The 23,001-nt window shown below is 45.8% G+C and overlaps 1 protein-coding gene across 1 annotated transcript; it reads left to right on the top strand.

The window, feature by feature from the left end:
* The first annotated feature begins 11,332 nt into the window (after nucleotides 1–11,332).
* On the top strand, nucleotides 11,333–11,956 carry LOC143908671 (uncharacterized). The gene has a single exon (XM_077426420.1). The coding sequence runs from the start codon at nucleotides 11,333–11,335 to the stop codon at nucleotides 11,954–11,956; it is 624 nt and encodes a 207-aa protein (XP_077282546.1).
* The last annotated feature ends 11,045 nt before the right edge of the window (nucleotides 11,957–23,001 follow it).

The raw sequence follows: 23,001 nt of genomic DNA, 5'->3' as shown, positions 1-23,001 counted from the left end.
CTCATTTTTATGTTGTAGATGTCTCATTTGTATAAAGTCTGGACTGCCGATAGAAAAAAGAAAATATCACTTATACTTCGTGAATCAGATAATATACTGTCAGAGCTTATTGAAAAAAGTAACACTAAGCTTGGTATTACTGGTTCTGTTCTTGTTATGGAAAAAGACGGAACAATAGTTGATGACAATGAGGTTGTAAAATTTTGTTTTGATGAAACTTTAATGTTGCTAAAGCCCGAAGAGTCCTGGTTTGCACAAAATGAGTCAGAACTTAACACGTTAAATGACACTGCTTCACTTACATCTAGTTTCCAAGAAGGAACACCTTTTTCATACTCGTCAAGTTCGCAATCTACTGCTTCATCGCCCACATTTGGAACATCTAATAATAAAATACAACTGTCTAATAATATTGGAAAAATTTTCAAATACCATGGGATAAGTTAGAAATGTCAGTGATTAAAGAACTGGAAAATGGAAATCGCAGCAAATTTGTAATGACTGCTGTTGTAAACCGTATAGTTTCAGAAATGAGAAATATACAAAAATTCATACCAGCTACAGCATTCAAGATAATAGCTGAACAAATTGTCAGCAAATACCCAAAAATTTTTAAAGACATGGATGAGGATGGCAAATGTTTTGGAGACGGATCTTATACATTATTTACGAAACTTCGCGACCGAAATAATTACTTAAATAGACCACATATGAAACGATCTCTAAGCTATACTTTAACAATACCCCTAAAAAAAAAACAAAAAAAAGTTATGTCTGCTAAAGCTGGATGTAGTAATTGGCAACCAGACAAATTCCTTGATACTGAAACGGAAGAGACAATAGAAGACAAAACTAAGTTTCTATGTGAAATAGTCAATGACGATTCATCAAAAAGAGATCCTAAGATACAACAGAAAATTATTTCGTATCTTGAAGCTACATATCCTGCACAAAGATTATATCTGAATAACGTTCATGATATACCTACTATGGTAGATATTAAAAATACATGGCCGATACTTTTACAAAAAAAAATACATGTTTTGGCATTATGAAAAACTAATGGAATGTTCAATACATATTCTGAAGGAGGAAATGTTGAAAAAACAAAACAAAATAGAAATTTACGGACATAAAAAATATAAAGATATCACTAATTCAAATGATCCAACAGAAATGAAAGTAATAAAAATTATTTTTAAACATTTCAAAGAAGATTTTGAAGAATTATTTAAAACATATCCGGTATGTATTAAAAAAGTATGCATGTGTTGTAATCTCTTTTAATTATGTCATTGTCTTACATTTAATTAACTTATACTGTTAATTTGTCAAATACACAGGAAGGAACTACCATGGAACATATAAAAGCACCAGTTATGACGCCATGCATTATAATTATAGGTAATTATTGTACTTTGTAATACTTAAATATATTATATATTTTATTTTCTAGAAATTTTTTAATCTATCCTTGAATGTGTATAAGTTTTCTAATTGCTCATATTTTTTATTATTACAGATGATACATGTTCGAGCTGAATCCGGATTGGTGGCGATTCACAGCGCGACATTTGGAGAACCATTATCCCATAGAGTTGCCTATCTATCTAATGTCTGACTTAATGTTCTTCTCGAGTCTGTGGTCAGTCTGTCCAAGTCCGTGTTCACGATACGTTGTCCGGTTAGCTCTCTGTATTCTAACGAAATATAAGTCGTGTTATCATTACCACCGAGTCATCACTTGCTTACCACTCGCCGGCCTTCCTATTTCCCGAAACAGGTTATGGGCCCAGGCGTATAGCCGTTGAAAGTATATTAATAATCGCAAGTGATACGTGATCGATACACGAGGAAGAAAACATGGCGTCGTCGTCTGTAAGGATCGAACTTCTGAATAAAGAAAACTTCGACACATGGAAGATCCAGATGGAAGCTCTTCTCGTAAAAAACGACGCATGGAATTACGTGAACGGAGATGACGTAAAACCCGAACTCATCGCAGGAAACGCAGCTTCTGCAGCGGAAGTAAAGAGATGGGAGACAGCAGACCAAAAGGCTAAATCAGACATAATTCTCTCGATAAGCCCGACTGAATTGAAACAGGTGAAGGGCTGTAATACGGCGAGAGAAGTGTGGAACAAACTCTCATCGATTTATCAATCCAGAGGCCCCGCGAGAAAGGCCACCCTGTTGAAACAGTTAACGCTGCAGCGAATGGAAGACGATGAAGACGTGCGCGAATATTTACGTAAGTTTTTCGATACTGTGGACATACTAAGTGACATGGAAGTGGACATAAATCCGGACTTATTGACTGTGATGCTTTTGTATAGCCTTCCACCGTGTTTCGAAAACTTTCGGTGCGCGATAGAGTCACGCGACGAATTACGGACGCCGGAAGTACTACGAGTAAAAATCGTGGAAGAACACGATGCACGAAAGAATGACACGCGCGTTACGGGTCAAGGCGCCATGATCGCCAAGCGCTTCGAGAAACGCAACAGGAATCCGAAGGAGAGGAAGGGCAACACTGCATCCGAGAAGAAACCTTTCAAGTATAAGTGCCATCGCTGTGGAAAGGTCAGGCACAAAGCATCCGAATGTAACTCGCGCGCGGAAGATAGTCAAGCGTCCTCTAAAAGTCCTGAAAAGGCGAAAATGGCCGACGCCGACGATGTATGCGTGTTCGCATGCGCGCCGACAACCGATGGTCAGGATCCGGATGTACAGGAAGCGCTTCAGGCAAGGGTATACGCGAAGAGGTGGTGTTTGGATAGCGGCTGTACCGCTCATCTATGTAGCGATCCGAGTAAATTCGCGAATCTCGAGAAGATTACAGCCGATAAACTAAACTTTGCTAATAATTCATCGACCACGATTACCGGAAAAGGGACTGTACATCTCAGCACGGAAGTCAAAGGAAGAGCTAAGAAATTACGTCTGGATGATACCCTGCACGTGCCTGACTTACGCACAAATCTACTGTCGGTAAGTAAGATAACCGACAGAGGCTTCAAGATTATTTTCGACGGAAAATCGGCAAGCGTTATCGACCGAGACGGTGTTACAAAACTTGAAGCGACTCGCAGTAACGGATTATACTACGTGCATGAAAACAGACACGATTGCAGAGCCGCAGCCGTAACTAACCTCGACAGAAAGCCGACTAAAGCATTTATGGAGATATGGCATCGTAGGATGGGTCATCTCAACCCAAGAGATCTCTCGACGTGTGATCGTGACGGAACCGTGTGCGGAATGAATATCGTTGATCCCGATCGCAATCTCAAGTGCGAAATTTGCATCCGCGGGAAGATGACAAAGGCTCCTTTCCCGAAGAAGTCGGAGAGGCAAACAGAGCTCTTGGAATTAGTCCATTCGGACGTATGCGGACCTATGAGAGTCGAGTCAATCGGGAAATCGAGGTATTTCGTAACTTTTATCGACGACTACTCACGATGGTGTATGGTGCGAATGATCAAGAGTAAGAGCGAGGTGTTTAATGAATTCAAACATTTCAAGGCACTTGTAGAAAACCACACTGGACGCAAGATAAAGTGTCTGCAAACAGACAACGGCAAAGAGTTCGTCATTCGAGAATTCAACGACTTTCTGAAGATAAACGGGATCGAGCGCAGGTTGACGGTCACGCATACTCCGGAACAGAATGGGATTGCAGAGAGGAAGAATCGGACTCTCGTCGAGATGGCTAGATGCCTTATGATCCAATCTAATCTACCTCCGTCTTTCTGGGGAGAGGCTATCAATACGGCAAATTATATACGCAATCGCTGTCCGACCAGTAGCCTTGGCGGCAAGACTCCTTACGAAAACTGGACGGGAAATGCGCCGAACGTCGGACATTTTCAAGAATTTGGTTGTCCTGTATACACACTGAATCGAGAGCCGAACAAGGAAAAATTTCAGTCACGTTCTAAGAGAGGAATCTTCTTAGGATACGCCGAAAATTCAAAGGCCTACAGGGTGTGGATTCCGGACGAACGCAAGATAGACATATCGAGAGATGTGGAATTCATTGCCATGCCGGAAGCGTTACGCCAAACGCAAAAGGAGCCTGAACCAAAAGAAGAGGATGTCGCAGAGAAACCGAACGAAGTTGAATTTCCGATTTTCAACGATAGCGTCAAGAATCAAGATGACGACAGAGAAGATCACGTCACCGAAGATGACAACAGAGAAGATCACGTCACCGAAGATGACGACGAGGATCATGTCGACGGACCGCTTAACACACCGAGGAGAGGACCAGGAAGACCTCAAAAAATTATGACAGGACAAAGGGGAAGACCTAGAAAATTGTTTCATGTTGCGAAAGATACGACCGAACACGCCGGATTCGCTCTTCTTGCCGAAGTACCCATTAATGAATCCCTGATAGGTCCTGATGCGGAGGAATAGATTCACGCTATGGCCACGGAAATGAAATCCATTTTAAATAATGATACGTGGGAGCTGGTGGATCGCCCGGAAGGATGCGAGATTGTAGGTAGCCGATATGTGCTACGAAACAAGATGAATCAAGATGGCACATTGAATAGGAGAAAGGCGCGCATCGTTGCGCGTGGATTCTCTCAACGTCCTGGCGTAGATTTCAACGAGACCTTCGCACCAGTGGCTCGTCTCAGTTCAATACGCGTGACAACGGCCCTAGCGGCACAACATGACATGAAGATTCATCACCTAGACGTCACAACCGCATACTTAAACGGCGAGCTCGAGGAAATAATCTACATGGAGATTCTCAAATACACGGAACGAGTTTTAGAAGAAATTGTCATCTCCGAGAAGAAGGGGAAGATTGCCGATAAAGCAGCAAGTATGCTTCGGGAATTGAGGAGCGGAGACAAGGTTTGTCTATTAAGAAAAGCTCTTTACGGACATCGCCAAGCTGGACGCCGCTGGCACGATAGACTGAGACGCGAGCTTAAGAAGTATGGACTTAAGCAATCTACAGCTGATCCGTGCGTATTCTTCAAGGGAAGAGGCGATAATATCCTTATCGTCCCAGTCTACGTGGACGACATCCTGGTGGCATCCCGCGACCTATCGGAAATCACTAAACTAACTGAACATCTTTCTAAAAGTTTTCAGATCAAGGATCTCGGCGAAGTAAAATATTGTCTCGGCATCGAGTTTACTCGAAACAAGGATGGAATGACATTGAGTCAAAAGGGGTATATCAAAGATACTCTGGACCGATTCGGAATGAAGGACTCGAAGCCAGTGGCTACTCCGCTGGATTGCAGCCAGAAATTAAGAAAGAGCGAAGACGATTCCAGTATGCAAGAGGAGGAACTGCCTTTTCGGGAGCTGGTCGGGAGGCTGACATACTTATCCATGTGCACCAGGCCCGATATTTCATACGCTGTGAGTCACCTGGGGCAGTTCAACAATTGTTACAACGAAACCCACTGGAAGGCAGCCAAGCGTGTCTTGCGATACCTCAAAGGAACATCGAACCTTGGACTGTCATTCAAGAGATTTACCAAACAACTCACTGGCTATGCTGATGCGGATTGGGCGAATTGTCTAGACGACCGACGATCCTATACGGGTTATGCTTTTGCATTGAACAGATGTCTCATATCCTGGGAGTCCAAGAAGCAGAGGACCACTGCCCTTTCGTCTACTGAAGCCGAATACATGGCTGTATCAGACGCCGTGAAGGAGGCTGTTTACTTTCAAAGATTCATCAGCGACCTCGGCATCGAGTTACCAACCAAAACGACGATCTTCAATGACAACAACGGAGCCCGGAAACTGGCGGAGAATCCTGTCTTCCACGCCAGAACCAAGCACATTGATGTTCGCCATCACTATGTACGCGAGGTGATAGAGAGCGGAATCTTAAAGATTGAATATACTCCCACAGAGCTAATGGCCGCAGACATTCTCACCAAGGGATTTCCTAGGTTGAAACACGAGAGATGTCTTGATCTCTTAAATCTAAAAAACATCTAACAATTTCACAGACGTCGTGTGCTCATCGAGGGGAGGTGTTCGAGCTGAATCCGGATTGGTGGCGATTCACAGCGCGACATCTGGAGAACCATTATCCCATAGAGTTGCCTATCTATCTAATGTCTGACTTAATGTTCTTCTCGAGTCTGTGGTCAGTCTGTCCAAGTCCGTGTTCACGATACGTTGTCCGGTTAGCTCTCTGTATTCTAACGAAATATAAGTCGTGTTATCATTACCACCGAGTCATCACTTGCTTACCACTCGACGGCCTTCCTATTTCCCGAAACAATACATCATGTCCAATATTTTATTTATATAGAGAAAATATATTAATTGAAAAAACATGCTGCTTTTATGAAGCATTACAGATGTTAATGTCCAGTTATTACATTTTCAATATGGAGTATCCCGCAAGCAGTACATGTACATTGGAATTTATACAAAAATATTTTTTAAATATTCATCCAATCTCTGGTACAAAATCTCGAAAAACGGCAACAAAGTACAGAGTACTAACATTCTTCAATAAATTAAAAAATATGGATTCAGACAAAGAAAATGCTTCTACAAACTAAGTACTACCGTAATATGAAATACATGTGTGTGCGTGTGCGTGTGTGTTTGTGTGTATATATATGATAATAGTATTTTAATAACATACATAATAGCACACACATTTCAGATTTTATATTAGAGAGCATTATTATTTTTATAAAATTGATATAATCATACATTTATATATATAATATGTAACGATGCGCCCCCAAAACGCATCATTCCCGGCGAGCATCAGCCGGATGCCGCCCGGCCGAACACCCGCCGGGCGAGACAAGGCACGATGTGCCCTTTTTTAAACTAATTATCTCGCGTATCAGTCCGCAAACGGACTTAGCGCGGCAACCGACTCGGAGCGCCGAGCGGTGCCGAAAACGGCCGAGAGCCACCGAACGCAATCGCGGCGTCGGGGCGCCGTACTTCCCGAACGCTCCACGGCTCCATCCCGGCGCGCGCGATTGCCGTCGCGTATACCCCCGCCACGCCGACGCGCCACCGCGAATATATAAACCGAGCAATGTTGCTAGGTTTTAGATTCCACCGTGAGCCAGCAAACCGATCCGACCGATTCCGCTGCTCACGGATCCCAATCCCACAGTCGAACAACCCGGAGGTAGAGAGAGCTCTCTGCCTCTGCCGAGTGAAGTATCTAGGCGGTTGACTCGAAATCCCATACGAACACCTGTGACACCGGAGTGAACCAGGGTAAAAGAGTTCTTCTCTTACTCGCCAAGGGTCTTGGCCACCCGGTGCCGCCTCCCGCCTACACGAATCGAGGTGCCAGGGGATAGAGAGTACTTCTCTATCTCCGCTAAGGGTCTTAGCCGCTCGATATCACGCCCAATCGCGATATCCAAACCTGCGATACCGCGTCACCCGCGCCGAAATACCTCCGCGAGCCCGCACGCCCGCCGATCCGCGAAACCTAGCGATCTCCGTGCATCATCGCTTTACCAGGCGTCCGCACGCTCTGTGATATCGATATTGTAACCGCGTCCGCGACCTATTACGCGTATCTTGTAACCGCGTCCGCGACTTATCTCACGTAGCCAGCGACTCCGCGATCGCTGTAATCCGTCGCCATCGTAGCAACGACCGCGATCTTTTGTACATATTCACCGCTCCCGCGAGCATCTCTATGTATTCACGCGTAATTGAATAAATACCGTATTTTGTTGTATTATACTTTAACCGAGTCTTGTGTCTTCCTCCGCGCCTACTTCGAACCCTGACCAGCCGCGAGCTAAATCCGCGCTTCGGAAGCTAGGTTGTTTTATGGCGCCCGAACAGGGACCCGACCGAAAGGCTCAGGCACAAGACACGGGTAAAATGAAGGCGTATTACTATCGGCTGTCCAAAGCCGAGCTAGCAAGCGAACTCCAGACCCTCGGGCTCGACACCGAGGGCACGCTCGAAGAGCTCCGCAACCGATTAAGCCAATTTATCGACACCCATCCCGAGATGTTCCAGAAAACCGCGTTAGAGAACGACCCCCCGCCACGCCTGACACTGACCGTACCCACCGCGACATCACCGGTAACCATAATTCCGGCCGACCGCCCGGCACCCCCCGCACCCCCCACCACCCAGATCATGGACCAAATGCGGAAATGGGGACTACACTTTGAAGGAAAGGATCCCTGGGCGTTTCTCGAGCGCATCGACGAACTTCGCGCCGCGTACGAATTCTCGGACGAACACTGGCTCCGCGGATTACCCGAACTCCTGCGAGGAGACGCGCTCTTCTGGTACCGTAACAACCGCGACGGATGGTTCGATTGGCACGACTTTATCGCAGATTTTAAGGAAACATTCCTACCGCGCCGGTACCGACTACAGCTCGTTAACGAGATCCGCGACCGTACGCAGAGGGACGGGGAGGCCTACGTAAAATACGCGACACACCTACTCACGCTCATGCGACGGGCGGGGGGGATACTCCACCGAGGAGCAAGTCGAGCAATTATACGAGGATTTGCACCCCGACTACCAGAGCCGCATCTGGCGAGGCGACGTCAGTAGCCCTCGCGACCTCCAGCAGCGAGCCAGCAAATACGAAAGGCTTCAGTATAACCAAAAGAAACGCGCCCCCGCGAAAACCGATACCGCCGAAGCGCCAATTGCCGCCGCCGCGTACAACCGACAGGAATGCTGCTGGAAGTGCAAACAACGGGAACACACCCGATTCGATTGCCGTCGACCCGCGCGGAAATTCTGCTCTCAGTGCGGCAAGGATGGAGTTCTCACAAAAGACTGCCATCCCCTGCCGGGAAACGCCGCCGGTCCTCGACGTAAAATTTTTTCCGCGGCCGCACCTCGACATCCAGGTAAACGAGAAACCACTCATGGCACTACTCGACACGGGATCCGAGATCTCTTTCATAAACGAGAACACCGCGCGACTCGTGCAAAACCTCGGCTTCGCGATCGTCCCCAACGAAGACGAGGTGCAACTAGCCAACGGCCACCGCATCATTCTCCCCGGCCGCGTCCGGCTACCCGTCCAAACCACGAGACGCACGATCTGGCATAAATTTTTAATCATGCCGAACCTAGCGAGCGCAGTACTCCTCGGAGTAGATTTTTGGGCAAAAATCGGTCTCGCAGTAACCGCGCCAGCCAAACCGATAACGCCACAAACCACCCCCGGGACGGCCGCGACCGAGGGAATTGCACCACGCACACCGACCGAGGAAAAACGGTCACGAGAATTCCTCGAGCAAGAATTACCGCTGTTTGAAACCCTCCGCGGACCCACCGACCGAACGGCGCACGACATCCGCCTGAAACCGACCGCCACTCCGATCAAACAAAGATACCGGCCCCGTAACCCGGCCATGCAGGCCGTTATCGACAGCGAAGTCGAGAAAATGGAGCGAGACGGAGTAATAGAACGCTCCCACAGCGCCTGGAGCTCGCCCGTAGTCGTGGTTAGAAAGAAGAACGGCAGCTACCGATTTTGTATAGATTTCCGGAGGGTCAACGACGCAACCGAGCCCGACGCCTACCCGCTGCCCCAGATTACCGCCACCTTCGATAAATTACGCGGCGCGAAATACCTTACCACGCTCGATCTGAAGAGCGGTTACTGGCAGATACCGCTCACACCGTCCAGTCGACCCATCACCGCGTTCACGGTACCCGGGAAGGGGCTCTTTCATTTCAAAGTAATGCCGTTCGGCCTACACTCCGCCCCCGCTACGTTCCAACGACTTCTAGACTCCGTGCTCGGACCCAAATTAGAACCCCACGTATTCGTGTACCTCGACGACATCATAATAATTAGCGAGACATTCGAAGAACAACTCCGAATCCTACGGGAGGTCTTCCGACGGCTCCGCGACGCGAATTTAAAACTCAATCCGGCCAAGTGCCGATTCTGCGTAGACCGCCTACAATACCTAGGACACATCGTTGACCGAGAAAGGATACGGACCGACCCCGAGAAAGTCAAAGCCGTCGCCCAGTGGCCGCGGCCACAAACCGTAAAGCAAATCCGACAATTCCTAGGCGTCGCCTCCTGGTACCGGCGATTTATAAAAGACTTCGCGACCGTCGCCGCGCCCCTCACCGCGTTAACCCGCAAACACGCCCGGTGGGCGTGGGGGCCTGAGGAAGAAAACGCATTCGAGCAATTAAAGACGACCCTGACCACCGCGCCGGTTCTCGCTTGCCCGGATTTCACGCGTCGTTTTGTCCTGCAAACCGACGCCAGCACAACGGAGTAGGGGCCGTGCTAACGCAAAATTTCCCGGAGGGCGAACGAGTCATCGCATACGCAAGCCGAACTCTCAATCAGGCCGAACGAAACTACAGCGCGACCGCGCTCGAATGCCTAGCCGTAATATGGGGAATCCGCCGCATGCGGGACTATTTCGAGGGGTACCCATTCACCGTTCTCACGGACCACCAGTCGCTCCGGTGGTTGCAGAAAATCGACGCACCCACCGGGAGACTGGGCCGGTGGGCATTCGAGCTCCAGCAATATGACCTAGAGATCCGCTACAGGAAGGGAGCCCTTAACCGGGTGGCAGACGCGCTGTCTCGCCAGCCCACGACAGCCGCCGTTAACCCCCCGCCCCGCTGCCCCTGGTATCGCCGCACGTTGCGCGCCGTGCAACACGCCCCGCGCGAATATCCAGACTACGAAATAAAGGAGGGAAAACTACTCCGTCACGTCCTCCACAGCCTCAATTTTAAAGAAACACCCGCTGACGAGCAATGGAAAGAGTGCGTAGCCAAAGACCACCGCCCCGAAATCCTATACCAGAATCACGACGCCCCTACGGCTGGACATCTCGGGATCGCGAAAACAATCGCCCGGATCGCGCAGTACTATTATTGGCCTGGCATGTTTCGGGAAATAGCGCAGTACGTCCGAAACTGCTCAAAATGCTTAAAGCATAAAGTCGCGCAAACACGACCAGCCGGCACGCTACACGCCACTTCCGTCGTCCGCCCCTGGCAACAAGTCACGTTAGACTTAATAGGGCCGCTGCCACGCTCAAAGGGAGGGCATACATGGCTCCTGACCATGCAGGACCGCTTTTCAAAATGGCTAGAGATGCGTCCCTTACGTCGCGCCACCGCGCCTGCCGTCACGACAAACATTGCCGAAGCGATACTGTACCGACACGGATGCCCCGAAGTAATCCTGTCAGATAATGGGACGCAGCTCCGGTCCGCGAAACTTGAAAAAATGCTAGCCGCACATCACGTGCGACATGCATATACGCCCGTGCACGCGCCACATTGCAACCCGGTAGAACGAACGAACCGCGTAGTAAAGACAATGGTATCACAATATGTGGACCAAAATCATCGAAATTGGGATGAGCGAATACCGGAGTTGCAATTCGCGTACAATACGGCGCGGCACGAAGCAACCGGATACACCCCGGCATATCTTGTCTACGGTCGCGAGCCGGTATCCCCTCTCAATCGAGACGCCGCGCCGAAAACCGCGGCACCGCCGCCCGACGAAAAACGCCGACATCTCGAGGAGGCCTTCGAACTCGCGAGAATACATCTCGCACACGCGTTCCAGCGACAACAGAAGTATTATAATCTTCGACGACGAGCGTGGACACCAAAAATTGGAGACTGGGTATGGAAGCGTGAGTACCCACTCTCCAATAAAGCCGCAGCATTCAACGCAAAACTCGCGCCGAAATTCAGAGGCCCCCTCGAGGTGCGACGTATAGTATTTCCCGTAATTGTGGACCTGCGCGATAAGAACGGCAAGTGGATCCGACATATCCACGTACAAGACTTGAAAGCCGCGCCGGAAACTCCCCCTCCAGACGACGAGACCGGGGAAGAAAATGCCGAAACAGACAGCGAGAGCAACAGCGAAACCGACGCCGAAAATACTAGCGACCCCGACAACGACACCGAGGACAACAACGAATATTAAACATTGCCCTATGCCCCCTCCCGGACACCCGTTAAATAAACAAAAGGTCGGCTATATAAACGAGCTCCGAAGTCAAAAGACACACTCGAGTCAAATTTCCCGAGATGGAGACAGCCACGACCGAAAAAAACATCCTCGAGGAGATCGAGGAACTCCTCGCCGAGCCCGTCGCTTACGACCCGGCCTGCCCGGATTTTGGCGCAACCTGAACGAAGCTGTTCAGCACGGGATTCGCCGCCTCCGCTACCGCCGCCGCCGAGGCCTCAAGACCCGCAGCAGCTCCGCCGCCACGTAAAAACGCGCCAACGGTCGGATGCAGGGTCCAGAGGTCGGACCACCAGCACCGACGAAAAATGGAGTGGCTGGCGACCTCGCCACCACCGAGGCCGGCCCGCCGCATCACCGCAGCGTCATACCTGGCGCGCAAGACAATCGCCGCCAAGCCGACGCCACCGCCGATCGCACCACCGGTCATACCACCGGCGGAACCACCGGCCGCGCTACCGGCCGCACCGCCTGCCGCACCACCAGCCGCTGAGACGCAGGTACTCCGGCCCGTAGGCCCGCGGGAAACCCCGAAGATCCCCGTGCTTGTGGAGCCGGGCCACGTCATCTTGGTGCCCCATGGAGCCGTCCACAACACACGGGAGTGGAAAACCACGGAGAGGGGCATCGGATGGCATGTCCGCTTTAACCACGAGGGGACCGTCCGAAAGATTCGGAAATTATCGGCAAAACCGAGGACCCAGACCTGAAGCGCCGAATTCGCGCTCTAAAAGGAGGGGGGTGATGTAACGATGCGCCTTAAAACGCATCATTCCCGGCGAGCATCAGCCGGATGCCGCCCGGCCGAACACCCGCCGGTCGAGACAAGGCACGATGTGCCCTTTTTTAAACGAGTCATCTCGCGTATCAGTCCGCAAACGGACTTAGCGCGGCAACCGACTCGGAGCGCCGAGCGGTGCCGAAAACGGCCGAGAGCCACCGAACGCAATCGCGGCGTCGGGGCGCCGTACTTCCCGAACGCTCCACCGCTCCATCCCGGCGCGCGCGATTGCCGTCGCGTATACCCCCGCCACGCCGACGCGCCACCGCGAATATATAAACCGAGCAATGTTGCTAGGTTTTAGATTCCACCGTGAGCCAGCAAACCGATCCGACCGATTCCGCTGCTCACGGATCCCAATCCCACAGTCGAACAACCCGGAGGTAGAGAGAGCTCTCTGCCTCTGCCGAGTGAAGTATCTAGGCGGTTGACTCGAAATCCCATACGAACACCTGTGACACCGGTGTGAACCAGGGTAAGAGAGTTCTTCTCTTACTCGCCAAGGGTCTTGGCCACCCGGTGCCGCCTCCCGCCTACAAGAATCGAGGTGCCAGGGGATAGAGAGTACTTCTCTATCTCCGCTAAGGGTCTTAGCCGCTCGATATCACGCCCAATCGCGATATCCAAACCTGCGATATCGCGTCACCCGCACCGAAATACCTCCGCGAGCCCGCACGCCCGCCGATCCGCGAAACCCAGCGATCTCCGTGCATCATCGCTTTACCAGGCGTCCGCACGCTCTGTGATATCGATATTGTAACCGCGTCCGCGATCTATTACGCGTATCTTGTAACCGCGTCCGCGACTTATCACACGTAGCCAGCGACTCCGCGATCGCTGTAATCCGTCGCCATCGTAGCAACGACCGCGATCTTTTGTACATATTCACCGCTCCCGCGAGCATCTCTATGTATTCACGCGTAATTGAATAAATACCGTATTTTGTTGTATTATACTTTAACCGAGTCTTGTGTCTTCCTCCGCGCCTACTCCGAACCCTGACCAGCCGCGAGCTAAATCCGCGCTTCGGAAGCTAGGTTGTTTTAAATATATATATTATATATATATATATATATATATATATATATATATAATATATATTCATATATAATATGAATATAATATATATTCATATATTTTTTTTATAATCTGTATTACTATTTTATTTATTTCAGATTCCAAAAATTTACACTATATATTACGATTATATAATAAGATGAATTCAGTTATATTTCTATCACCACTTGAAGATCGAGACAGAAACCAATTGATGGAGACGGTATAATACTATTCCGGAATGGGAATCTAACATATGGGTGATGTACCAATAATTTGATATATCCCAAAAAGCGATGTCAAACTGTATGTTAATCATACATTAAAAAAAAATTGTTTATTTCTTTTCTATCTACACTACAGTACGTCTGTTACATTATTTCTACTATCATATTATATGTCTTATTTTTGTCGTGTAATTCTAACAATTCTACGAAAGGCAATTTTTAAATTAATTTGCATATTATTTATAGACTGTTTATAAATATATATATATATATATATATATATATATATAGATTGCAACGTGGTAATATTTTTGTCATATACTTCAGCCTTTTCTATGTCGTGTCATATTGCTACTGTCGTAGTATTGCTACTGTTGTTATATTTTGTCGTATTAATTGCTACTGTCGTATTGTATTGCTACTATCGTATAATTCCAATAATTTCATAAATCTCAAAAAGACGATTTTCATATAAAACTACACATTAATTATATAGGTATATAAATATATATTACAACGTTGCATTTCTTTTGTGTTATATGCTTTAGTATTTTAGTTAGTATATCGTATTATTTCTCTACCGTATTGTTATATTGTTATAATTAAACAGTTTAGTTTCTTTGCATTACCAAATATTATTAATAAATTTACTTTGACTTGTGTATCGCTAATATTAAATTTTTAAATTATTTTTTGTCGCAAACGAATTTTTATTAATGTTTATATGATTTTACTTTTATAAACATGATATGATTAATTTTTTTATAAGTATATATCTAATCCATAACAATTATGATGAAAACTTATTATTATTATTATTATATAATTACATTATAATAAAATATCTTTTATATCATGTATGCTACAATATTTATAATAAAATATAATTGAATTATTTTAAAACAGGATATATATATATATTTCCCTATTCATGCGGTATATGCCGTGAATTGTATATACATTTTTTTTACAGGCACAGGGACAGAAATGCCTGGCTATCTGAGTTGGTCGCATACAATCAAGGCACATTCGAAACGCATGTAATTGTTCATAACATTACTATTGAAACAACGAATCAGCATCGCCATTTCTTGAGTCATGACGATGTATTATTAGTTGAAACATTGCACGCGTTTTAAATGTGCTTTGATGATGCGGACAACTGCAGATAATAGCCAAGCATTTCCGTTCCCGTGCCTGTAAAAAAAGTTTTTTATGTAAATTTACACCTATTATAGTAGGTAATAAAAGGACCCTCACAAATGGGGTAAATTTCCTCGCGTTCGTAATTTTACAATACAAAGTAAAAGTAATGTCTTCATGTGTAATGAAACAGATTGTAAAAGTAAATTTACAAAACACGGGAATAATGTAAAAACGGTAATGCAATAATACTTTTCTTAGTAGTATTATTAAACAATCAAACATTAAATTTACGTACTGAATGGGAAATGTACAAAATGTTATGTAAAATTGAAATGTAAAATTGTATTTTAATATTACAGTACTGTAAAATTACAATAACTTTTTATAAATTTTCAGTTTGATTCGTAATGATACGATAACATTTCGTACATTTTCGGTTCGAATCGCAATGATACAGTAACATTTCGTACATTTACGAATCGATCTGTAAATGTACTTTTCACGCGTGGAAAATCCACACCAAAGGCACCCCACACCCCCTTTCGGTGTGTGTGTGTGTGTGTGTGTGTGTGCGTGCGTATGCGCGCGCGCGTGCTATCGTTAAATAATGTTTACAAAGCGAAAACTTTAGGCTTCGTAACTTTTGAACAAATCATGACCTTTTTCAAGGTCAAAGTTACTCAGAGTCACGACTTTAACAACATATGTCAAGATCAAGGTCATGAGGGAGTGGGGTCTTTTTGTAAATAATTACCGATTTGCTAACTTCCCGTAGCAGATTATTTTCTAGCGGATCAAAAATAAAAGAGAGTTCTTCTCGCATACAGTCGAGTTCTATAGTTTCTGATACTTTTTAGCGATAATTCTGGTAATTTTGCCGAAAAAATCCATTGAAAAAATTATCTGCTAGTTTTTCATAGCATAGAGTGAGATGCCGACGAAATCTCGGAGTTCCGGTTTATATAAAACATTTTTCGAATAATTCTGAACATACTGAAGCATTTTCTGAACAGTTCCCGACACTAGCAAAGTTGTATGATTTTTTAATAAATTTATATCGTCCGAGCGCCGCGTACTTAAAGAGAATAGAGTGATATGCTGTGTAGAATCTCGGAGTTTTGGTTTATGTAAAATATTTTTCGAATAGTTCTGAACATACTGAAGCATTTTCTAAAAAATTCTCGGCACCAGCAATATTGTATGATTTTTTCATAAATTAATGCCGCCCGAAAGCCGAGTACTTAGAGAGAATAGAGTGATATATTGTACGAAATGTCACAGTTCTGGTTTATATAAAACATTTTTCCAATAATTTTAAATATACTGAAGCATTTTATAAAAAGTTCCCGGCATCAGCAATATTGTATGATTTTTTAAATAAATTAATACCCCCCGAAAGCCGAGCACTTAGAGAGAATAGAGTGATATGCTGTACGAAATGTCAGAGTTTTGGTTTATGTAAAATATTTTTCGAATAGTTCTGAACATATTTATGCATTTTCTAAAAAGTTTCCTGCACTAACAATGTTGTATAAATTTTTAATAAAGGCCGTAACCGGATAAAAAGGGTCAATGTGCACCCACACGGATCATGCTCATTTTTTTTGCTTTGATTGCTATCAGTGTCACTTACAATTTAGTCAAATATTAGCCTTTAATGTTGAACAATTTTGCTGTAAAAAATAAAAATAAAAATTTTGAAAATAATTTATATCTTTTGATCGGCTTAACCGATTTTGATGAAATTTTAATATGTTGTAGATATCATTGAAACACATTTGTGGAAAATTCGGGAAAGGTTTCTGATGACAGATGTAACGATCTGCCGTTTTTATGAAATCGAACTCGGACTAGCTCGCCGGATCGGGGTTTGATGGGAAGGCCCAGAAACAATAATCAGATATTTCAATTCACACACAACCAGGGTTGGCAAAAAACATATTTTTTTATTTTAAACAAAAAACATTGTTTTTTTGTTTAAAACAATGTTTTAGGTTTTATTTGTGTTTTAAACTAAGGTATAAAAAAACATGTTTTAAACAAAAAAAAAACAAGTTTTAAACAAGCAAAAAAAAACACTTGATAGCTTTGAGATCTATGCAAGAAGATTAAAAATAAAATATGTGCGGAGCATCTATAATAACGTCAGGCATTTAAATTTTTCGCTAGCGTAGCATTAAACTGTAAATATATAAATAATGTTGTCAAAAATTAAAAAATTAAAAACGCTAACGGCGGAGGCTGTGAGAAATAAGGCGCGCCGTTAAGCCCGGTCTACTGTCACGACTTTTTCACTCCCGGACCGCTCCGGGACGTGTGCCGGATCAAAAGAAGTAAGGAGAGCAGGATGACGGGCCTCTCCGACGATTCCCTCGCACCTCCGACACTTCGCGAAACGAATTTACCGTTGGGCGCCAGACGCGTTAACGCGCGTCCGCGAAATCGCGAAAGAAAGCCAACACGAGACGCAAAGCGAGACGTGCGGATGTGCGAGGAATCGGCTAGCTCGACCTAAGGGCGGGGCGGGGATGATGAAGGGCGGCGCGATATTCGGCGGAGTGACACGCCATAAATAAGGTTCCGAACTCAGACAATTAATAAATCAAAATAACATTTATTCGGTAGGAATTTGCGCGTGAAACAATAAAGACCGATTCGGCTTCGGTCGGTCAGGCAAATCATATAATCAGTCGCGCGAGCGTCAGAGGTGAAACAAAAAGAAATAATGATAGCGCGGACACCAGAATAAACAAAGTACGCGTTATCGTATAATAAACGCTCAGAAGGCGTTGCGATTAGATCAGAGAGATACAGTATGACAAAACTTACAATTAATAGGGAACATCAACAGTAAACACGAAATAATCACGGAAATAGAAAATAAGATCTCGCAGGAAAGATCGCAAAAGGGCGATACCTCACGCTCGGAGCGCGTGAACGCAACGCCGGGAGTCGCGCGATAATTCTGTCGCCAATTATCTTAAGCCTAACGCAAGTATGAATCGTGGCGTAAGCCACGTCCCAACGTAATGAGGACCGAACGCAACACAATAACGCGAGATCAATTTCGGCGCGATCGCCAGGAGACGCGGAAAACTATAACAAACGCGAAAATACGGACTTAATCTAACGCGAGAAATGACCAAAGGTAGCGCCAGTCATTCGGGCAAAGACAATACTGTCCTCAGTGATTTCCGAACGCAAAAACGAGGCGCCGAGGCAATCGGCGTAGCGCGAAATAGTGGAAGAAACGCAAGGAAAATGTGTGGGATTACCGCGAACAATAATAACACGCAATCACCGAACAACGCATCCGAACATAACTACCCTAACACGCACGATTCTCTGAGGCAATTAGCCACTCACAGACGGCCGATTAACGCGAATGAGGTGCCGACGCGGGCTACAATGCAACCTACGTAATATTAGGTAATCCGATACGCCGTGAACACGGAAGGCGCGAGGCCCAACCACGAGCGCGGACATTATACGAAACGGACTCGCAGTAACAAATTTCGCCACGAATTTATCGCGATCTCTAGAGGCTCGCAATCGCGTCTTTATCTCAATTCCGCGGCCACGATACCATCCCGAGGCCCTTCGCTCTCGCTGTCGATCGCCATTCGATACGCGGTCTCAAGGGACCGCACGCGTCGCGATATTACAACGTTATCCCGGACGAGAGCGTGCACCGGAGGGCGGTGTCGTGGCGTTACATTTCGCGATTAATTACTGTGGGCAACCTCACCGGTATGATGTCTCCTCGTAGGGCTCCTTGCCGTCACCTCGTACGGAGGATCGTCGCAGCGCAACAGATTTTCCCGACTCGGGGCGGCAATCGCGTAGTTTAAGAGAACGTTCGGACTCGCCGACGGACGACCAGAGAGTGTCTCGCTCTGTCTCGCTAGATTCGCTCGATAGCGGAATCGATGCGGCACCCCCTTCCGTAGTGGCGTGCCAACCAATCGAGAGCGAGCTTGCATGGTCGCGCGATATTCTAACGCAGGATCGTCGTAAGGTGGATTCTTCGGGGGCGCGCAACGGTCCCTCGGCGGCGTAGCGACTCCTTCAAATTGTCCCTGGACAGCGGACTGGACTTTGTTCTAGCCGGTGTGCCTCCGGTTTGGCCTCGGGGCGGTGATCAGTCACCCCGCGGGCCGGTACTTCGTGAAGGCAGATTGCTGAGGCCGGGTTTTCTCCAGGCGCCTGGGGCCCAGCTATCGGCGGCCTTGTCCATCGCTGCCTCATTCGCCGCACGCCTGCCGCGTTGCGCTCGCCGCCCGGGATCCATGTAGCTTCCGCTTTCGCCACCCCTCCTCGGTCCTTGGTCCTCCCGGACCCCTCTCGTTATCGGTACTCCCTCAAAGATTCGCCGTGGTGTGGGTGAGGCGCCGTACGCATTACAATTTATACATGAAAATAAAAGAATAGTCAAAACGCGGAAACGTTATCGATTTTTTGGCCTCTGGAGATCTCGTCGTCGTCTCTCTGGCTCGTTCTTGGGCGCAAATTTCCGCGCCTTGTGACGGCGGCGGGGCGCTGCCACGAAGCGGCGGGCCGCAACGTCACACTACATATAGGCCACAGTTCGCAATACGCAAGATCTACATGTCAATCTAACCTCTCTGTGTATAGAAGGATTAGGAATAATGAACGGAACAAAAAGAGACGAAGACGGAGAGTTCACTTCTATCTTCTATAGGAAGGAGGGGTGAATCGGTAATAGATTATATAATTGGAAACTAGGAAATTTGGGAGAAAACTGCGGAAATAAGGATTGGAGATTGTTCGCGAAATCGTTGATTAATCCCGACGATGAGAACGGGATGAGAAGGACGCGCGTGGAAGGTGGTCACTAATTATTCACTTATTTTTTGGTGTAACTCAGACTACAGTCTGAGCCGTCTTTAATGCGTCAAAATTGATACAATCTGACCTGAGATGGATGAGCGGTGAACAAATAAGATGTTTTGCTTGTCCTTATAAGCGAGAGACAATTATATTAATTGCCGTCCTCTTCGTGTGGTGAGTCGCCCGTGAGCCTTGGGACACGTGGCGGTCGGCACTCGCGCCCGTGTGAGCTTGAGCTGTCGTGTTGAGGCACCAGAGTTGATGAGCGTTCTATTTCACACTATACGAGACGATCTAGTCAGTGTGGTCACTGCGATGTGCACGATTAACCGGAGTTACGATGCGAAACGTACAAAGCACACGTTACGCGACTAGTCTCCGCGCGGCCATTTGCATAATGTGAAGAAGACGTTGGCGATGAGCGCGCCCGTGCGGGCGCGAGCTATCGCGGTGATCGAACGTCGTTTCCCGATCGATGCTGCCCTCTGAGCCGACGGCGCAACGTTAACGGAATCTTGAACAGAGATGCTATTGATTCTAATCACCAACCCGTAATATTGAAGGTAAAAGGAACTGGTGAGAGAATAAGAGAAGGGGAGAAAAAAGTAAAGAGAATAATGAATTGGTCAAAAGAAGGAACGGAAAATTACAAGAAGAGAATAAAAGAGGCAAGAATAGAGGGTGCGAACATAGAAGAAATATTGGAAGGAATAAAGAACGCAGTAAAACAGGCTGCTGTTTGGAAAGAAATAAGAGAAGACCAGAGATCAAAGAAAAAAAATCTAATAGTGGGATAATGAATGTGTAAGACTAAGGAGAGAAGCACAAGAAAAACTAGTTAAATGGAGAAAGGGAGAAGTAGATAAAAAGAGGTACATTCTAAAGAAAAAAGAATATAAGGAGAAAATAAAAGAGAAGAAAGAGACAGAAAGGGAGAGAGTTATAAAAGAGGCGAGAGAAGCAACTAGCGAGAAGGAAATATGGAGATTTATAAACAGAGAAAGGAAGGGTAGAGAAAAAAGGTTTGCGAAGAAATAACGGAGGAGCAATGGAATAAACACTTCATGGAGCTATTGGAAGGAGTAACTGTAAAACCGCGTAAAAAAGACAGGAAGGGAGAGGAAAGAATGGATAGCAAAGAGGAGTAGAAAAGAATAAGAAGAGAGAAAGTGGAAGAAATAATTAAAGAAATAAAAGGAAAAATAGCAGCAGGTACGGATGAGGTGCTAAATAAAGTATGGATATATGGAGGAGAGAGATTGAAGGAAAAAATATGGGAGATATGTGATACAGCGTGGAGGACAGGAGAAATAGCAGAAGACTAGAAAGAAGGTATAATAGTACCAATAGTAAAGAAAGGAGAAAGAAAAGAACCACAAGATTACAGAGGGGTGACATTAATGAACACAAGCTACAAAATATACGCGGCAATTTTGGCGAAAAGATTGGAGAAAGAGGCGGAAGAAAAAAGAATATTACCAGAAACACAGGCAGGGTTCAGGAAAGGAAGGGGTACAATGGAGAATATATACGCACTGAATTATTTATTAGGTTGGCCAATAAGTCCGTGCGGTTTTTTATTTATAAATGTTTGATGATTATTTTTATAGAAGGTCATAACTTTAATTAATTATGTATTGGCCGTTGTTATCTGCTATCTTTTGCCATCTTTCGGGCAGCTTCATAATTCCTCGTTCACAGAACTTCCTGTCTTTCTCGGCAAAAAACAAAAAACTGTTCCAAGGAAACAATGAAATTTTGGACATTAGCATACGCAAACGATATAGTAGCTATAGCAGAGGACGAAGAGGAGATGAAGAAGATGATGAAAAGACTGGAGAAATATTTTGACAGAAAAAAGCTAAGAGTGAATGTAAGGAAAATAAAGGTAATGAGATTCAGGAAGGAAGAAGGTAAAATGAAGAAAATGGAATGGAAATAGAAGAGAGAAAAAATAGAGGAGGTAAAGGAAATCTGCTATCTAGGCTACACATTCCAAAAAAACGGAGGACAGGAGGCGCATATAAACAAAAGAGTAAGGAAAGCTACCATGGCAATGAAACAGGTTTGGGGAATAGGAAAAAGGTTATTTGGAGGAGACTGGATGAGACGAATTAAGTTATACGATTTGCTGGTAGCAAGCATAGCTTTATATGGAGCAGAAGTGTGGGGATGGAAAGAGAGAGAGAGAAAATAGAAAGAATGCACGAAAGGTATATAAGGTGGACATTGGGCCTAGACTGGAGCACACCCGGATACACGATAAGGGAGGAAACCAAAAGAGACAAAATGAGAGTAAGTGCTGGTAAAAGGGCGATGAAATACGAGGAAAAACTGGAAAGGGGAGAGGGAAATGAGATTGCAAGAGAATGCTGGAAAGAAATAAAAAGGAATGTCAGGAAGGAAAAGGCAAATTGAGAAGAAGAGAGAAGGAGCTTTTATGAAAAAAGAGGATACGCAACTAAGGAGATAGAAAGGAAAAAAAGAAATGGCTGTGGCAGTATAGAGGAGATAACAAGAAGAGACAAAGACATTCAGAGTCAAGAAAAAGATAAAAAAGTCAGAGAGTCTAGATATAACAGGTGGTACAGGGAGATAGCAGAAATCAGAAGGCAAGAATACTTAGAGAAAAAAAGGGAAAAAGAAGTCCATGATCAGGGTAGCGAGATTTAGGCTAGGTAATGAAATGAGAGGTGGAAGATATTGGGAACCAATAGAGAAAAGAAGCTGTAAAATATGTGGTGCAGAACCAGAGACATGGGAGCGTGTTAGAGCGGTGCACAAGAGGAGAGGAGGAGAAGAAACCAGAAGGAATTGGCGACAAGATCATAAGGATACTGAATAGTAAAGGAGAGAGAGAGAGAAGTGGATGACAGAGCTGGAGAGAAGAAGAAGGCAGGCTAATACAGCGGTAAGTTAATCAGAAAGATTAGAGAATA

The sequence above is a fragment of the Temnothorax americanus genome, unplaced genomic scaffold, assembly GCF_048541705.1.
Source record: "Temnothorax americanus isolate GAGA-0224 unplaced genomic scaffold, ASM4854170v1 Scaffold110, whole genome shotgun sequence".
Lineage (NCBI taxonomy): Eukaryota > Metazoa > Arthropoda > Insecta > Hymenoptera > Formicidae > Temnothorax > Temnothorax americanus.
The sequence above is the reverse complement of the archived record's forward strand: the minus strand, read 5'-3'. Positions and strand labels throughout refer to the sequence as shown.